This window comes from Bactrocera oleae, chromosome 2 (genome assembly GCF_042242935.1).
Source record: "Bactrocera oleae isolate idBacOlea1 chromosome 2, idBacOlea1, whole genome shotgun sequence".
NCBI lineage: Eukaryota > Metazoa > Arthropoda > Insecta > Diptera > Tephritidae > Bactrocera > Bactrocera oleae.
In genome coordinates this window covers 23,896,918-23,916,710 of record NC_091536.1, presented here as the reverse complement: position 1 = coordinate 23,916,710, position 19,793 = coordinate 23,896,918, and the positions used below count along the sequence as shown (strand labels likewise).

The 19,793-nt window shown below is 35.6% G+C and overlaps 1 protein-coding gene across 3 annotated transcripts; it reads right to left on the bottom strand.

Moving 5' to 3' along the window:
• Window positions 1-14,377: 14,377 nt before the first annotated feature.
• On the bottom strand, window positions 14,378-16,306 carry LOC106616536 (uncharacterized). Of its 3 annotated transcripts, none has more exons than XM_036377321.2 (6): window positions 16,104-16,306; window positions 15,770-16,047; window positions 15,532-15,685; window positions 15,168-15,470; window positions 14,880-15,096; window positions 14,378-14,693 (listed from the first exon to the last, which is right to left on the bottom strand). In XM_036377321.2, exons 1-6 carry the CDS (start codon window positions 16,206-16,208, stop codon window positions 14,512-14,514), a joined length of 1,239 nt encoding a protein of 412 aa, XP_036233214.2. In that variant the 5' UTR covers window positions 16,209-16,306; the 3' UTR covers window positions 14,378-14,511. The 3 variants fall into 3 exon arrangements, with proteins under 3 accessions (XP_036233214.2, XP_014088701.2, XP_014088700.2); XM_014233226.3 differs by having other exon boundaries at window positions 15,532-15,682; XM_014233225.3 differs by having other exon boundaries at window positions 15,532-15,700; window positions 16,104-16,305.
• Window positions 16,307-19,793: the final 3,487 nt, after the last annotated feature.

Below are 19,793 nucleotides of genomic sequence, written 5' to 3'. Positions count from 1 at the left end.
AAAATCATGGCAAATTTATTGATACGAACAGAAAGAAATATTTTAGATTCTGAGATCAACTGAGAGCTGAGGCTCTTGAAACCATCAGGTGCGTTCCAGAAAATGAAATACAGCGTGTGGACTATATTTTGTGCAGGAGAGTCTGCTAATGATATATGTGTATGATAAGAATGCGATTTCCAATGATAGGCTGTAGTGAAACATGAAACTGGTTAAGCAAAATACCATTACACAACTGTAACATAACTTACTTCGAGATTGCAACAGCGGATAAATGTATAATAGAAACAGACAGAAAATCAAATAAGGGACTCATCGGAAATCCTTTTATTGTCCATGCGATTTGTTAATTAAGTGTGATCCTGAGAAGACTAGATAATTGTTAACATTTTTGCAGACATTTTTTAGTTGGAAATTTGTTTAGCTAGATCGATTTGATAATTCCACGAAATTATCCCCGATTCACACGTCGGTAGACTATAAATTTTATGCTCATTATCAGTGTTAACTACTAATTAAACACAAAATTTGGAAATACGATAAAAGTGTACCTTAAGAACTAAGGCGGCGTCCGTTATGAAGGCGCACACGTGGGTACCATTAACCGCAACAGTCGAGTTCTGCTAAAGGCTTTTGTATTTGCTTCATCATTCCACGTTTTCATAGTTCATAAAATTGTCGTAGAAAATTCTCATTCTAAGTAAACATACATATACACATGTATGAATGTACGCAGTTGTATGCAAATGCTTTTAATTTCTAAAAGTGTCATTCTTTTTCAAGAATTTTACGACTATTTAAGTACGCACATGTATGGCAATTGTGAAACGCGTATGAAAGACCTTACATTGATTGTTAAAATGAAAAAAAAAACACTGCATTAATAGCACCATTTTGTTTTTATTTTTATGCCCATATGTAGCTCACATTTTTGAAATTGAAAAAAAAATATTGGTTGGTAAGAGACTAATCCACTATAAAGTGATATAGCCTCTCGTTGGAACTGTTAAATGTTCTTACAACAGTATAACCAAATACAAATATTTGGTACTTAATTTGCGTATAAGATAAAATGAAAAGGTAAAAGAATGTAAAGAATTTTAAGTAAAGTTCACTGGTACGAAGATAATAAAAAACAAGAAAAACAGCTAAAATATTCTTCCCAAATAAAAAAATTTTTCTTACACTGATTCCGATCGTTCAGTTAGTATGGAAGCTATATAATAAAGTGATCCGATTATGGCGGCTCTCACAAATTACCAGCTTCTTGGGGAGAAAGAGACATGTGCAGAATTTCAAATCGATATCTCATAAACTGAGGGACTATATATATACTATAAACTACGAGTTGCGGTAAAAAAAGGCTTCGTGTACGTACGAGCCGGCACTAAAAGAACACGAACATATCAGGAGCCAGATACAAATAGACGAATACGAGAATATACCTAAATTAACTAATCATCACCCATACAAATAAACGAAAACATTAAGCTAAGTCTTTTTATGATTTACCACAGGAGCTACGACGATCTAGCGACAAAAAAACTTAGCACTTTTATTAGCCTAATATGAATCACGTGTCATTAATAGTTTTACAGGTGAGCGGGGAAAGGTGCACACTGTCTTCATGGTAAATATATAAATGTGTATATATTAATATATTATATGTACATATGTAATTCTATTTGGGGTTCGAGCGCCGCGGCCCGGCCTTAAAGCGACGCCTCCCTTCGAGCCTTTGTTTTTGTTGAGTGTCTTTTCTTTTTAATTGCCTATTTTTTGTTTTTCTGTTTAGCTATTATTTTCATTCTTTTTCTATTTATCATCAACATTTTTTTTTTTAGTCACGTTTGTAGTTTGTGTGGCTCTTAAGTATGGTTGTCGGTAATAAAAGTTTTACGATATTTTTACGATGTTTTTTGTTTTTCCTTAGTGGATGTTATTTACTACAACTCAAATACATACACGCATTAACGCAGCGTCTGCTGCCTTCCATAACTCGTACTTAACTGGGTGATTTTATGAGTGAATTCAAATATAGTTGACATTATTCAAATGGCGCTACGGTTATTTGCATTACTTAGAGGCATTACACATATGCGAGCAAAAGTAGATCAGTAGTTAAATATAATAGTTGTACAACTAACAAAAAACTATACTTGTGTAATATTATGTTAAACAGAAACAACACCATGGTGGACAATTGCGAAACCCGATGACCAAAGCGGTTTTTCAAAGCTTCGTAGCCGGATAATAATATTTGTATCTTGACATTTCGTAGGATTAAACAAATTTAAAATTTTTTAGTAAAATTATAATTTTTTTAATTAATCATGCATATGATTAAATAATAATGTTTCACACCTTTTTATTTATAAGTCCAATCATTTCAAAAATGTTAAAAACTAATTTTTGGGTTTCAGTGTTTCAAGTTTAGTGCAAACAAGAATTCGCAGAGGGATTCAAGTATACTCCAAAACTTGCACATCTCACAGCTGACGAATGTAGGTGTGGCAACTATCAAATTGCGACATCAATGTCAACAAATTAGACAACAGTGTTTAGTCTCCACTTCTGCTGTCAGTGGCGGTATGCGTTTGCGAGAGCAGTTAGATAAGTTCATTGGTTTTCCATACCAAATTTCTTAATGTTGATAGCTTTTTTCATTTTTGAAATTTTGCCATGATATCAGATTTCGCTTCAATGATTTAACCCTTATACGAGAACTGCTGATTTAAAGGTCTTTTTAGCGCAAAAACAATGTGCTCGCAATTTAAAAAGGCTGTGGACTTTTGCAGAGTCCTTGTAAAGTCATACACATAAATATAAGCCAAAGAGTACGTGTAAAAATAAGTCGCGAGTAATAAGCTTCACTAGCGTTTTAACATGCCTAAACCATGAATTAATTGTTGGCGCTTTGCCTTGTTTTCGTGTTCGTTATACAAAATCATACTTCTTTTTTTGAATACAATTAAGCATAGCATAATTTGTACGTATCGAACGCTGATTATAATAGAAGTGGACATAGGTATACATTAAAACGAAAAAGTTTCCGGATATTGTAAATAAAACGAAATTTTTAATCTTCAGCAATATTTACTTGTCGCCTTCAAAATATGCTCCTTCTGAAGCGACGCACATATGCCACCTCTTTTTCCAATCATCGAAACATGCCTTGTAGGCGGTGTAAGGGATCGGATCGAAACGGGTTCCACAAAGTGGTAATTTAAGTATTGGAAACAAAAAAAGTTGCATGAGGCCAAATCTGGTGAATACGGTGGTTGATCGATGATATTGAACGAGTTTGTGGACTTAAAATCGTTGCACCGTGTGCTCTTTTTACAACAAATGCAGCTCTTTTGGAACAAGCTGAGCATTAACGCGTCTCATGCCCAAATTATCGGTCAAAATTGAACGGGCTGCTTCACGGCCGTTGTTTAGCTTACGTGATATCTCTCTTACACTCGTATGACGATTTTTGAGCACGATTTCCTTTACTTTTTTGATGTTATCTTCAGTGGTAGACGTCGAAGGACGACCGGAGCGAGGCATGTTCGACGGTTTCTTGACCATCCTTAAAGGATTTGTACCAGTCGTAGACTTGGGTTTTCGATAGAATTGATTCACCATAAGCCTTTTTTAACATTTGCAACGATTCCTCACAAGAAATTTGGTTCGAAACACAAAATTTGATACAAATTCTTTGTTCAATATTTTTATCCATTGTAAATCTGGCAAAACACTAATGAGGTCGACCGATTTCAACATCTGCTGCAAACAAACAGGTTGACAGATCGCGCTCATTTTTGGCATAGTAATTAAGGACACTACTAATAACTTAAAAAAAAAGTGCTGAAAAATATTCAGCGCGGTAAGTTTAAAGGACATTTTTCGGAAACTTTCTGGTCTTAATGTATATGTACATATGTATGTCCTTGCTTACTAAAAATACCCGATATTTGAATATATTTAAATAAATATTCTCTCACTTTTCAGCTTATCATTATCTCACTTACAAAAATATATATTATTCACAAAATTTAGTCGTAAAATTTCTCACATTCAGCAAATAGAGACAATGCAGTTATAATAACGGCTAAATTGGCGTTGTCATGGAAGACGCCCCACGAAAATGCTCGATGTAGAGCTGGAGTAAAGTTCACGTGTCGCAGTTGAATGAACGCTAAATTCATTTGATTTCGGAAGATATTTGTAGCAGCGACAGGAGCAAGGAGCACCAACTACAAAATGCATTGCTCGCACCAACATCGTCAATTACAAACTACAGTCTCTGTGCGGTTATTTGCTGAGAGCAGCGGAAACTAAGCTGGCTTGATGCATTTGCCAGCAGTGCACGTGGTTCTCAAGATGTACAGCCGGCAATGGCATCTTGTGTGCGTGTGTGTGCAAACGCTTGGATGTGTGAAATTGGCGAGCTACGGCAAAGCAGGTTGTTGACACAAAATACCGTTGCAAATACCAATTTATTCACACATGCATAATGTGTGCCGAATTTCGGTTATTTGGTTTTGCTGACTACAACAACAAGGAATTCTCAATGAAAGTCATGTATTACAAATGGAAGTTTGTATGTATTGTAGTCTTGTGTGTGTGTGTGTGACAAAAATGGCAACAACCGCAGTCAAAATACTACCGTCAAAAACCGCGTATAAATATGGCGCAATAAGTACACTCTGACAGTTCGCCGTTCGTTTTACGCATGCGCACACTCACACTTAAGAATATTGACACATTCACACAAATATACATTGGAATGTTAACATTATTATTTACGTCTGTGTTCATACGAAAGGTAAAATAAATTTCCGTTTGGCTTTTCAGTGCAGAACACAGTAGAATATTTAGGCTCGCAACTTTGTTAGTAAAGACATTCGCTTCTATAGGCCTTATTCACTGGATGATTCTGAGTTGAGACTTCGCTCGTTAAGACTTGCGTAGAGCTATTAACAGGGCGCACATTGGATTCTTTTTTTACTATCTTATTCTATTTACTAAATTCTGTTTATATTATAAGATATACAGCAATATATCTTTCAAACCATTTGGATATTGTTTTGGGTTTAATTTTTTACCACCTACATATGTATTTTAGTTTTGAATTTGACTTTAACGCTATATTTCGAAGTCAGCTACTGACTTATGGAACCATTTTTTTCTCTAAAACGTCAAACCCTGTTTATATGAAAGGAACAAGCTTCACATTAATACGTCAGTGTTCGGAGCGGGAATTCGACCTAAACAATTCCTCATAAGTCTAAAGTGTTGTCACATACAACAAAAGTCAAACATCTGTCAGAGTTGCATAGAAGGCATGAGTATTTACATAAGTATGTGCGTATAATTGCTGCATATTTTAGATTATGATATAGTTTGGTCTGGCACTGCGCTTATAAACTCATTTCAACATCAATGTAGAAATTATAAAGCCTTCCACTCTCTCGGAGGAACTGGGATAACACGAGAAGCCATGGCTTATTGCCAGTTGTGTCAAGGAGCGGCGAAATACACTTCTTGAGAAACGGCACGAACTAAGAGCAAGTGCGAAAGCAAGAGTGCAGAAGCGCAGATAAGTACTCAATTAGATCTGTAAAAACATACATACAGACATGTGTGTGTTTTTCGAGTATTTCATACGCGTGGTTAGCAAATCTTTGTGTTTTGGCACACTCATGCGCTCTGTTTGTCTCTCTTTTAATCTCTGATGGATTGTTTTCGAACGCCTGAGAGGGATTATATTTACCTCAATAATGGCTTATGGGTATGAATGTATCTATATATCTGTTTATTTGCTTTTGTCGGTTTTGTTTATGTTTACCTTTTAATATCACGTATAATATTCTATATAATTATAGATTGTAAGTTGCCGTAATACGCATACAATTGATATTATTGTTGCTTGAAGCGGAGGTAGTGGCTTTACCCAGCAAAAATTGGTCGGTCATGTAATTACAAGATGCTGCACCGGTAAGTGGTGGTGGTGGACCAACTCGCGTCTTTGCATCCGTTTATTGTTACCTTATCATAGCTTTATGTTTAATAATGGCTGTGTTGAGATGGTGGACAGGCCAAAGTTTGCGGCACGATTATAAAATGCAGCAATAAACATATGATTATGAATGAAACTATGAACTATTTTAAGTATATCATCAGAGATGCTTTTTATTTAATGTTAGAGTGTCTCTGTCGCCTTTAATCTGTGTATTTGACATACTCGTTTTATTTTTTTAAATGAGAAATATAAAAATATATTAACTTACCTTCTTAGGTTAGATTACAACAAGCGCTCAATTCTTATTGGAAAACTGTGAGAATCCGTTGCAATTCCTATATGAATGCATAGAACTTTGCGCTTTATTGTAACACACACTCATTTTAAGTTTAGTTGCTTAATGCTGTTCGTTTGGCAAATAATTTGTTAGATTTTCTTATATTGTTTGGAAATCCATCAATAGGTTAGCTCACATAACACTTTTGTTATGCGTGGATTAGTTTTTGACGCCTGAAAAAGGCGATAACTTTGCACACATTTTCCTACACAATACATGTGTATGTATGGGTATATGTATGTAATGTGACGAGTAATATATATATGTGACGCTTTTGGTTTTAGTTTTTCGTTTTGATTTACTTTACTTTTGCTACTTCACATGTTTACCGTTGCACATTAACTTGTGTATATGCGCACACAATTCTTAAAATAACATTCAAACAACAATTTCACACACGCACTTATATTCGGGGGTTTTGTTTGCGAGTATTCGCCGTAAACTAATTTCTCGGTTGCAGCCAATACACAATCCGCTTGCAATGTAAGAATTACTAATTTAAAGTATACATAATTACTTGTGTATATCTATTATATTTCACATTATCGTCCGTTTGCTCCTTCCACTCGAAGCGCGCCGATACAACTGGCAACTTCCGTCTTCCTATTTCTTGCAATTTTCGTGTATACTTCCGGCTAGTGAAGCTACGCTTCCGTTCGTGAGCGCACCACCCACTGGCTGTGCAAACTTTTGCTCACTACGGTTTCAATTCACGCCGTTGCGGCCAACGTCTACACCTATTTAGTCCAGTGGCGCCTTTGCTAACTAACACATTCGCTTTTTCTCTATACACACCAACATAAAGAAGACACTTCCTTTCTCGTAGGGCGATGTGGATGAATGAGTGAGTATTTGAGCATATAGAAAGCAGGACGAGTTGTACACACCCTGATCTGGCGTTGACCTTTGTAATACATATGCGTTTATTATTTTTGTTCTTGTTTTTCTTGTTCTTATACACAATTTGAAATTCTTGCTCCGTTATTCGTATTTTTATACACTTATTTTGTATTAGCTACAAGCACACACACACACACACAAATTCATGTTTATTTTTGTATTTTCTGCGGTTATTTCTAGCTGTTTTGTTTTGATTCATTGTGCATTGTCAATAACCGACATGACCTCATTGAGAACAATAATAACACAAATTTAGTGCTCACGTAGAATTGTTGTTGCTATAAACGCCAGGGAGCTGCGCTATGTGTGAAGTAAGAGTGCGCTTCAACTTATATTTGAAGTGATCTAATGAACAAATACTCTTAATTTTCACTCTTTCTTTCTTTCTCTCTCTCCCTCTCTATGAAAGCAATCAATTCAAGTAACGCCTCGGGTACCTGCTGCCTCCTTGCTAAATATGTGGACTCATAGCATAGGTCGCTTCTTCTCTGGCTTTTTGCTTAATGTGTTGTTGTTGTTATACTTGTTGTCGCCTGCGTGCAACGCAAATTTTGTATCTCTTATGGATATGGTTTGGTATGTTTTAGTGGCTAAGTGTTTTTGTTTGTATTTTTGCGTGCTTTTATTGTGTAGATATGAACCTAGCATAATTTTTCTGCTGCGTAGTATTTCGTTTCGTGCATTCCACTACAATTTACTATCTGCTATTGGAGCTGCTTGTTCGCCGCCCGCGTCCTCAATGCCAACCTAAATCACTGGGGCTTTGTTTGACTTATACATATGTATTTAGATAAATGTGCGATATAGCGTACGACCGAACATTCGAAGAATGTTGGCGAAATTACTTTTTGTTACGTGTATTATTATACGGTTTTTATTCAGTGGAACGAATGATGTCTAAGATGATAAAAATCGTTGCACAGTTTTAGGCGTAATTGCGTGTTTATTAAATTATTTGTCAACTTTTTAACTTGCTATACTTATCTCACGCTGTTTTTTTTTACTTTTAGGTTTACCCAAACACTATACACTACATATGTATATGCATATGCATGTATATATGGACATATGTATGCGCATACACGACTTCCACGTTTTGCTCACTGAATATTTTCGTTTACTTATGTGTCTAACACGTACTTATTTACATATGCAACAGAAATGTAACTTTTACGCTTTTCAAAAAACCACAAAACTAGTTGTATTTGATTGATTTCCCATTTTCACCTTTTTTGCTGTTTGATTTTGGTGTAACTGTGCGCGCGGGTCGGTGACTCTCTCACACATCCTTTCAAACGCAAAGTCATGAACAGACTGAGGCTACGAGTATTTAGGGTGGCGCCGCCGACAAGCAAGCATTGGCTGCAAACAGCCGCAGCAGCAGAAACGTGTGACCAAACGCCGAAGTAAAAACAAGAAAAAAAGAAAAACAGAAAACGGCGACCAAAGAGCCTGCAGTTTAATACAGACACACTTACATCGTATGTAAATATGTCTGCATCTAAAAGTTATGTATGCACATACATATGTTCATATTTATGTATATACAATGGTGCTTCATCTAAATAGATTTTGCTTTGCGCACTCTTGCTTTTTATTACTGCTTTGTACAGTAGTTCTGTTATTCGCTTGTCTGGCAAACCGGCTATTTTCGGCCCATCACAGTTTTCTCTTTAGACCTGCGCTCTTACTCTACCCTCAATCAAAAGCGTTTCCTATTGCTACATAACAGAGGTAAAAAACCCTAGAAAATTGATTAGACCAAGAGTTCCATGGAGTAGTCCGCAAATTGGCCAACTCGTTAATTTCCGCCAGCTCATTGCTATAAGGTATGTAGCATCGTGGTTGACGAGTGTCATCACTGAACGATCGTAAATAATTGACACGTTAAAATTGGATTAAATTGGATGTGGAGGTATACAAGATGCTGCTGAGGCATAGCAAGCTTAAATGGAGCACAAAATTTTATCTGAAAAATTATTATATAAAAATCCGTAGTACTCTTTCAACCACGTGGTGTACTTTTTCATTCAAGTACCATATAGTATGTATGCTACTCATCACTTTGCCGGGAAATCACACGCATTCGCTCATTTGAAATATTTTCTGTTTTTATCGCTCATTTCGCATTCTTGTACTGTCTCGTTGTTATTGCCTTTTGCCTTTCTTGCTTGGTTTGTTTTGTTCGCTATGTCTGTGTTATGTGTTATTTAAAAATGTATGGTAAGCGAAATAAATGAAAAGTGGCGAGTCGTTAGGCACCACCCAAATCGAATTAAGAGAGCGGCTCACGTGTCTACTACAAAGTAATTGTAGTGTAGTAGTAGTAACGCTGAATTGTGCGTTGAGTACGCTCCCGTCGGCAAAGAATGGAGCAAAAACAAAATACGTAAAGGTCAAAAACTTTTGAAGATGCTCTCCTACCTTCTGGTAATTGTGCTTCGTTAGTGCCAGTTCACACACGGAATCCTTTGTCGCCCAACAGGTTCTTTGTCTGTTATTCGTAACAGCTCGCTGCTACACATTTCTACATTTCTACATTCCTTTTCATTTTTCTTGGATTCGTTTAAAAATTTGTATTTTGTGATTAATTTGTGGTATAAAAGCAATATTTTCGAAAATGGTGTATAAGAATAAAAATATGAAACTCACAAATATTTTATTTAAATATTTTGTAACATTTAGCAACATTAAACGTAATAATGTATATAAATCAATTTTAGTGAAAATATAGTTACTTTTACTTTTTTATATATTCATAAAAATATTAAGATGCGTTTATATATATTTATTTTTATTACTGATTGATTGATTATTATTATGTATGATTGATATATGACTTAAAAAAAATAAGGGTCCGTGCTTCCCGATAGATTGGGAAATTCCCGTCATAAATTTGGTCTTGAAAATATTAATAGCGGGTATTCTAAATATTGTTCTATCACATTCAAGAACACAAGCGGTACAGTCCCTTTGTCTTTGCTCATCGCCCCTTACTTACAAACACCGGTTTGAGCGACAAAAAGCGTTCATGTGTGAACCGGCACTTAGTGATTTATTAACATTCTCTGCTTGGACTGTTGTAGGCGACATCTGACGGACATTTTTTAAAGCAAATAAGCCGGAATAATTTAGCTGGTAAATGAGCCCTGATTCTACCAAATATCACAACACAACACAGAGTGTCATAGTGACTACAGTAGTGGCGCAGCAATTTAACGCAGAGAATAGTAAATTATTTACATTTTCTGATGTAAGTATTCAAAGCTTATGACAAGCAATGAACTAAAATTTACCGGCTTTTTCCATTATATTTCTTTCGCTTATATAAATATAATCTGGTCGATTACTAAAATTAAAAATTTTGAAGTAGCCGATTTCTAGGAGAAAAAAGTGTCTGGCGGCGAAAAAGATTTTTGGCTTAAAATTGTCTCAAATGCAGAAACCACAAAAATGTAGTATAACTATGAGTAAATAAAGGTAAAGATCGAAGGACTAGTAAAAATTTTAATGTATGACAAAATGGCAACTTCCCGAAAAAAAGTATTATCGAAAATTGTATTGCTTCGATCATTGTATCATATCTAAGAAGGTCGCAGGAAAATTTCTAGTTGATCGCTCCAGCCATTTCAGAGGAAGTTCTTTCTCGACAAGTTTTGTAGCCGATTACACTAAGTTAAGAATTCTTACAAAAACGGATCAATATCAAATGGTACTATACATGTACGCAAAAATTGATTTTTGAAATTCACAGGAGGACATAACCCCTTAATTAGATTGAATTTTATTGGGTGTATTCACTTTTTAGCTGAACGTTAACTAGTCACAAATTAAAATTGCACATATTTATTACGACGCTAATGGAAAAGTGGTGTTCATTACATTGCAAGTAAACTTGTCTCTTAAAAAAAATTATTTTCCAAATTAATTCGTACACATCGTTTCTGAAATTTCATGTCAATGAGCTTACGGCCACGTCAACCTACATACATACATTTGAGTGTTGCAAGCCATGCATTAAAGCGTTGCGTGAAAGTCGCCACATTTGTAATTTTATGAAATTCACTGCCAGTAATTTGCGCCCAGCGACACAAACGTCAAAAGCTCAAATAGGACGCTGTAACCAGCAAACCAATCCGAATTCTATTTCGATGTGATATTATTTTAATTTGATTGCACGTAGCTGCTATTATACCATCAAATGCGGGGCGGGACGAGATGCAGCCATTTTCGAATTGAAAATTTACGCAATTAAAAGTCAAAATTTCCACTTTTTGTCATCCTTATTTAAATGCGCTTCACGCGATTGCCAACATTAACTGTCATCTGAGCAGCACAGTCGGCCGACAGCAAGCACTGTCGTCTCTCGTCCCATAGCTTGCGCCTCCGTTAAATGGCGTAATCAATACGCGAGAGAGCGTGCAAATATTATATGTAAACGGCAGGAAATACGAGGGGCAGGCTCCTATGACTTCATACCAGCGATATCAGCTTAAAATGTGAAGCAACGCACTGCAGAGAACAGCCAATTCTCAGTGATATTGATGATTGTGGCGCGTGCTGATTTCGATTGCGGCATGCTCGACAAGTTCTCAATAAGCCAGCGCCCAAAATGCCATTTATCAGCTGCATTTAGTTATCGCTACTCGGCAGTGTTGTCAGTGCTGGCGATACTGCTTAATTTGCCACACTTGCAAATTGCATACAAATTCAAAATACACAAAATCGCTTTTCCTATGAATTTAAATTCTTTTGTCCTTCCAAATCGCTTCAAATCGATGCAAGCTGAATTCACATTCAACACTCGACACGCTGCAGATTCGAGCGAAATCAGCGCTGCAAATACCCGATTCTAATTTAATTTAATTTGGTACAGTCAGTCCGATCTAAATGGCTTTCATGTTGCTGATAAACTTATCTTTGTTGTTGTTGCATCATGCTGTTGTGCTGAATGGTAGAGATGAGTTGTGACGCGGAGGAAAACGTGACTTGCTTAAAAGGGGTTTCGGGGTATAGGTCGGTGATGTGGTACTCGCGCTGTCATGTTGACACGCTTCATCATTTTGCGCTGTTGCTCCGCTGTCATCGCTTTGGCGGTCAGTTGTTTGTTTCACTTCAACCCTCGCAGTTTTTCGTTAACAGCTATCGAATATCTAACTGATAATCAGATTTGATTTTGCATATTGAAATCGTAAAATGCGCTTAGTCGCGAATAGTAAACAGCGAAGGCGAAGAGTGTGGAGGACAGGAGAGAGTTTGCCAGAGAAATGATTTTCGTATTCAAATTGGATTCTTTTGCGAGCAATATTTTTAAGCCGAGAGATCAGCAATAGTCTGTTAGTGGGAAAATGAAAAAGAAAGTATTTAAATGTTCATCGTAATCTGATTTAATATTGTATATTAGAAGTAATAAGCGCAGCCGTAATGGGACATTCGATTGCAATTTTCTGCTCTAAGCCACAATATTTGTGCCATATCTTTGCGTTATATTTGCTGACCGATTAACTTTAGTAAAACTAAATGATTATTATTATTATCTTCACAGTTTAAGAGTTAATTTACCAAAAGATCTTAAAAAATTGGATCTCGGTGATGATTGGCATTTCTACCAAGCCAACGATCCAAAACACAAGGGTTTAAAGTGCGTCTTTAGTTGCTTTATAATTGCCAGCACGTTCCGGAAACGCCGCCCCAAAGTCCTGCTTTGCTTTGGTTTAAATATTTTTAGGAAGAAACATTTTTTTCTAGAACAATTTACAGTAGTCGAAACGATCAATGCACCAAACTACAGCACTGACATAGGCATGGACCTAAGCTGAGTATCTTTTAGGCGTTGAATGTACTGATTTTTCAAAAATATCTTGTGGAATTATCGTAGGACGAGAGCGTTGGAAGAGTTTTTTTCCTATCAATATTCATATTGATTATATACCATAAGTTCGGACTAGATTTGAGATGACAGAGCAGGTATCCCCGGCATAACGCTGGTTTGTATCTGAGCGCTATATGTTAATGGCGGATTGTAATATGTTATCGTCTTACTAAATTGTAATCTCTTTCCTGCCATATTAATGATTTATTTGCAAAAAAATAATAAGAAATGCAGATATTTTCTGCGTACAATAGCAGAAAAAAGCAACTTTCTTCTTTTTGCTGAGTTGAGATGAAAATATCTACAATGGCGTAAAAATTTTTTTTTTCGCTCTGCTAAATGGACTATTCTTTTTTTACATAAAATGTCAAACTAAATTCAGCCTTAAATGTCTCAAGTCTGTGAATAAAAACGCGGCGCATTTATTCGTGTTTGTACTGTTTACTCGTTTTGGTGAAATCCATAGGAATGAAAATTTTATCATGATTCAATTACCAGTGAATTTCAAAATATTCGGAATTTTGTAGCATTTTCCAAACGTAGATATGCATGTATATTTGAGTAATTTAATGCGAGGCATCTACGAATGTGCAACTGATAAATATTCTGAATGCATTCTATTAAAAACAATATACCAATAACGCATTTTCGTCTGAGCTGCAATTGTTCAGAAATAATTGGACGAATTTGGCAAAGTAAAAGGTGTGAAGCATTGCATTCTCATTAGTGGGAGAGCATTTTCTTCCACCAACGATTCCGTTTTTTCTGTAATTCAACGTCGTCGGCCCAATTATTCGGCATAGTAGAGCCCTGTGGCCGTTTTGCCCTTTACCAGGTAGACGCTGGTAGCGGTCATGAACTTGTTAGTTCAGAGGACAGTGTTCGTCTTCTTCGGATCAGGTTCGCCGGGTGAAGTCCATTCTTTCGACTGTTTGTAAGTCTCTGGTGCAAACCAGATGGTGGTTTTGGTGGATCCATGTTTCGTTTAGTGTCAAGAAAACACGCAGTAACGTCTTCGTATTGCACACAGTTGCGATGCTTGTCCTAAGTGTAAAAACATAGCAGAAATCGCGCGGACAGCTTTATCATGCACTAAATTTCATGCTTAATGCTTCACAAAATCTTTTTTCCTTATATTTCGCGCATTTTCAATCGGCAGTCTACCTATACTAGAAGTTGCTTTACCACACATACAACACATGCATACAGTAATATACAAAAATATTCATACAGTGCTAAAATTCCATAAATATTTGAATACGTTTTTCAAATAATTATTGGCATTATACCAATATTGTAATTTTTTATGTAAAAGTACACAAGAGCAATGATTAACAATGGCACACAATATAGCAATAATAATTTTTAAGAGTATTATCATTTTATGCATTACTATAATTCGAAATAACCATTTTGTAGAAATCTCGGCAACAGCTCTCGTAACTCCTCCAGTAGTTTTGGGTTTTCTAATGCTTTTTTTTGTACCACCGGATTTTCGATCACCCCTGCAAGGTCTGCATCCGCATCAGCCAATGCATAGTTGATTGTCAGGAAAGTTAGGAATAAAAACAGTTCTGTTTAAATAAAAAATAAAATATTTGGTTGTCAATATCTTCAAAAGTTAAATATAAAAACTAAAGCCTTGGCCTTTGTGTTGCAGCAGAAAAAATTTATAATAATAAAATAATAGTTAAAACGACGTACGTGGTTCTGTCAAAGTTTAACAACTAACTGCTTTTGTTTATTCGATTTGTACTAACCCCAATATTTATGCTGTTTCAATTCATGTCGAATTTCCATATCCGCTGGTATATGACCTTTGTATTCTGTTTTGAGCAGTGTCTCCTGAAAATTGGTGATATAAAAATTAAGAAGCTCATCGTAGTGATCACGCCGCATTTCGGGGCTAAACATCATAGTGAACGCATAATGCAGATCAATCGCCGGCGACCCAAATATGCTTATCTGATAATCAAGCTATGCAAAGAAGTAAGAAAATAGCAGAAAAAATTAAGTTTTGCGCAGAAATGTTGAGCTATGTTGCTCACCAGCATAAGATCAGTCAGTTTGCCATCAACATTTTGGATCATCATATTCTTCAAATGAAAATCACCATGGTTGACCACTAAAATGCCATCTCGTTTACCACTACTGGCCTGGTTAAACAACTCGAGAGACTTTGGCAGTAGTAAATGTTCGACTGACTCAATGTGTAACACAAATTGTTTTAGGTCATCGTGTTCGCTTAGCACTTCCTTGAGCAATCTAATGCCATGCTTAACAAATGGAAAATTTTCAGGGTCAACAGAATTCATTGAGCCTTTATCCAAAGAAGTCATGACCGCATCTTCCTAAAATATTGCGAATTAGTGTATTAGTGCAAAATAATATTGATTTTTATAATTTTCATACCTCCTCTTTGTACAATTTGTAGCTGATCGCATGCAGTTTCGCTAGTTTGAGTAGCGCAATTTTCCCTTCATCCAAATCGATATGCCGTGATCCAATTGTGGTGTAACCTTGGAGCGTTAAATCTTCAAAAACCAAATATGTCGGTGTGGAACTGCTGTAGTCGATAAGGCTTTTTTCATAATTCATTAAAAATTTACACTTTTTTGCATTTTTGTTTGTTGTTCGACTGGTTACTCACCTTGGTGCCAAAATGGTCTGGTCGCCATATTGCCTCAGCACCTTCTCGATATTTGGCAACACTTTAGCATACATGAGTATTTCAGTTTGGAATAAACTCAAATTGCCTAGCATATCCTTCTTGAAGCCTTCCACGAAAGGTTTGACTTTTAATATGAACGAGGAGATCTTCTCCTGATTTGGCTGCGACTGCAACCTGTAGTTGACTTTAGCTCGGTACAAAATACTGGCGTAGTTATCGTTTTTCAATGTTCCCGGTTTCAGCTCTAAATTGGTCACCTAAAGCAAGCAATGTCAGCAATATTAAATTTTAATAGTAATTACTGGACACACACCGTCGTGTTTTCTGCTTCAACTTGTTTTAGAATATTTTTGAAGAATGACTCATTCAACCATTCCGGGATATTGAGATGATCCTCACTTTTCTCGTTATTTGCCATTTTAATACAGTTTCTGAAATGAAAATTTTCTATATGCCGTGTTTCGTTAGTGTACGTTCACACTTTAGGCGAAGAAAAGATGCAATGTGACTTTCGCTTAAATTGCTTTACATTTTATAGTTGAGTTATCTAAATTAAATAGCTGTTATTGCAATGCCTTATCAAATTAATGATTATTGCAATCGTGTCGTGCAGGGGGAACATAGCTCTTCAATGGGTGTAAAGAATTTTTATTAGCTTGTATGGTTGCGAACGTATTACTCTCTTTGTGTTCACGATCAATCAGGCGAGTATATATGAGTAGAGAAAAGCAAGAGGGCAAGTTGCACTCATCTATCTTTTAATAAATGTTTCGAAATAAGCAAATATAATATGATAAATAAGTAGTATTTATAAAGCTTCATTCATTTCTTGTAACTATTATATATTTGTATAACAGAGTAAAGTGTAATAAATGTACAAATGCTCTCTTAATGTGAAAATAATTAATTGCCTGTCTAAGAAATACTGTAGAAACTGTCTAATAATTATTTTAATATTACTTATACTATGAAAAATTTGGAGATGTGAGAAGGAGTGTTGATCAATAAACGAGTGTTTAGTGTAAAATATACAATTTATGAGAGTCCTCATTTTGATGATTTTAAGATGATATCGATCGATTGGGTCCATAACTATGGCATTGGCGTAACTTGATTATTATTCCATTGTTACAATATTTCGAACATGCTTTGGAAAGCTATTGTCCTTGCGCGTCTCTTTCAGTGTATATCATTCATTGGAAGCGTAAACAACACTTCTTTAATCATTTATGAAATTTGGCCAAGCAGCCAAATCAGCGGCAAAGCCGAATATGCATGACGCCATGGTGGGATCAGAAAAGTAGGCTGTGTTATGAGCTTCTAAAACCGTCTGGAACAATTAATTGAGAACAATACCAACGACAACTCATCCAATTGAAGCGAGCGATTGCCGAAAAATGCCCGGAATTTGCAAGTAGACTCGGGGCAATTACTGTCCATTATGATAATGCTTGGTCGTATGATTCAAGACTGCATAAAAATTATTTCTGAAACAAAAAATGCATGTAAAATATATTATTATCCATTTTATATTTTTTTAATAGTTTCTTGGACAGAGTATTTTAAAAGGCTTTTCCGGTCTAGCAAAAAGTACTTGTACCTTTCTTCCACCAGAATTCGTTTGGCCTCAACGCTATTTGAATATTTCTCTGAAACACTAAAATCACAATTTATAGCGAAGCAACGTAAAATATCTTATATATCTACAAATACAAATTAAAAATTCTTTCATTTACGTTTGCTAATTAAATATATTCGTGACAGCAGTGGTAGACCCAATTGATGGACCAACTGCTGCACTGGTTGTCAATATCGATAAGGTAGATTAAAATAATTGGAGGTAGATAAACCGGACTCAGGCGTAAGTGACATGATAAAAAGAGTATCAAATTAATGGTCAAATCAAAGTTGTTGTTTTAATTAAAAATGTGAAAGGGAAAAGCTGGTTTCAGTTGAGAACGACATACACATGCTTGTTAATTTAGCTAATCTTCTCTTCTACTATGGACACATTTGGAATGTTGTGCTACAAAAAGTGCCGAGGCACTGATTGGTGCAAAGGCCTAGCCTGAGTGGGCATAATATTTCGCACTTATGGATAAAGCCTTAAAATATTCAATATTTACGGACTTTTTTTCCGTTTAATTAAAAGTAAATATTACAAACTGAACCAGTGGAAATTTCGAGTTGCCAATATAAATTCATTTTTTAACACAAAATGTTTTTTGTAGCTAGCGCTTGGGAAAGGGAAATATGCAAAAATATGGCCGCTTGCACCGCCAACATGCAGTCTGAACACTATAAAACCAGAGTATGGGTGGTGCGGAAATTGCAATTGCATCGAACACATTCCTAATAAATAAACTAAAAAAATATTGTATAAGAGAAATAAAAAAGTTAACGGAATTTACGGGAAAACTTTAACTAACAACTCGCACACATACTCGACCATATACTACAAGTGTATATACACTGTAAGTCCTTATTTTGATTTTGATTGGGCTCGTGTACAAATTTGAATTTCACTTTATTTTCATTGTTGTCTGTGCATTTTACAACTACAGTGACGTGTCTGTGTACATTTGGTTTTTATTCAATCTGTTCGTAGTTAGGGTTTAGGCACGAATACGCCCTCTTTCAGTTCCTTTTTTATCTACTTTTTACCTGCTGTCTTTTTTCCACAAATTTTGTTTTTGTTATTTTTATTTTCTGTTCACTGTTCAATACCGGCAATTCCACTTGTTTAATAAACAATCGAACGGAACACGGATGCGGATGCTGATTGCCATATAAGTAAACCCAACATATTACTGTTGTTGTGCGCGGTGGGTGGCCATTTAATTGCTTCCCCTAGAAGAGCAAACTAACAGCGTTGTTTTGGCATTTTAGTTGGAATTCTTACCTTTCAATACCGTTTTTATTATTCACATATGTTTATATACGCTTGTATGTATGAATTTTGGTTTTTATTGCTTACAGTTTTATTTAAAATATTGTTATTTGCCAAGTGCAGGTAACACGAAAGTTGTTACCGCTCAAACTGCGAACGGTGCAGGGTATATGGAGACAGCGACAGTGCTAAACAATTACAACCGACGAAGAGAAAGAACATTTTTATTGCCGCGAATTGAAGTGGAAATGTAAAGCGTGAGAATGCAAACTTTGTAATTGTTGGAAAATGAAGTAAACAGTTTTGAAAACAAACATATGCTTGTAATTTCTAATATTCATTTTTTAATTGTGTTGTTTGATGTAGGCAATATTCGCTCTTTGTTCTTCTCAATTCTTTGTTGAGGTTTAGATACAGTTGCACAGGTATATTGGTCAGCTTAAGATGAAAGGAGAGTAAACTGCACTGACAAAACAGAATAATTTTGACTTCATGAATATTGATTTAGAAAAACATTTATGTGTGTACGTATATGATTTACATTTCGATTCTTGTTTGCAGTTCTTTTTTGCTATTAGGTAGAGATATACTGAGTTCATTTACTTGCACAGTTACGATTTGTAGTGTTATATAAACAAGAAAAAATGTTAGCTTCCGCTGCACCGAAGCTATGATACACTTCCCATGTGGTTTTCTTTTAGCAAAAAAGTGTATAAAGAGATATTTAAAGGTATATATTGGTCCGATCCGAACAATACGTTGGGAGATTGTACCGTTAGCTTGGACTATAATTAAATAAATTTCCTATTTATCTTGCCAAATAAAAATGTTAAGTTTATTATACCAGAACTTGATTTGGATCGAACAGTTTGTATGACTGCTATACGCTATAGTGATCCGATATCGACGATTTCGACAACATGCAACTCAACTCGTTTTACTGTTCATTTATACGTATATACGACGGGTTTCCGACTTACTGAGTGTTACAAATTTCGTGGTATACTTGTAGATACTTAAATACCTTTTTTAGGGTATCATATGGTAAATATACAAAGATGCAACTTAGCTAGATCCCACTTTGATCTATACATATATACTTAGGTATATTTA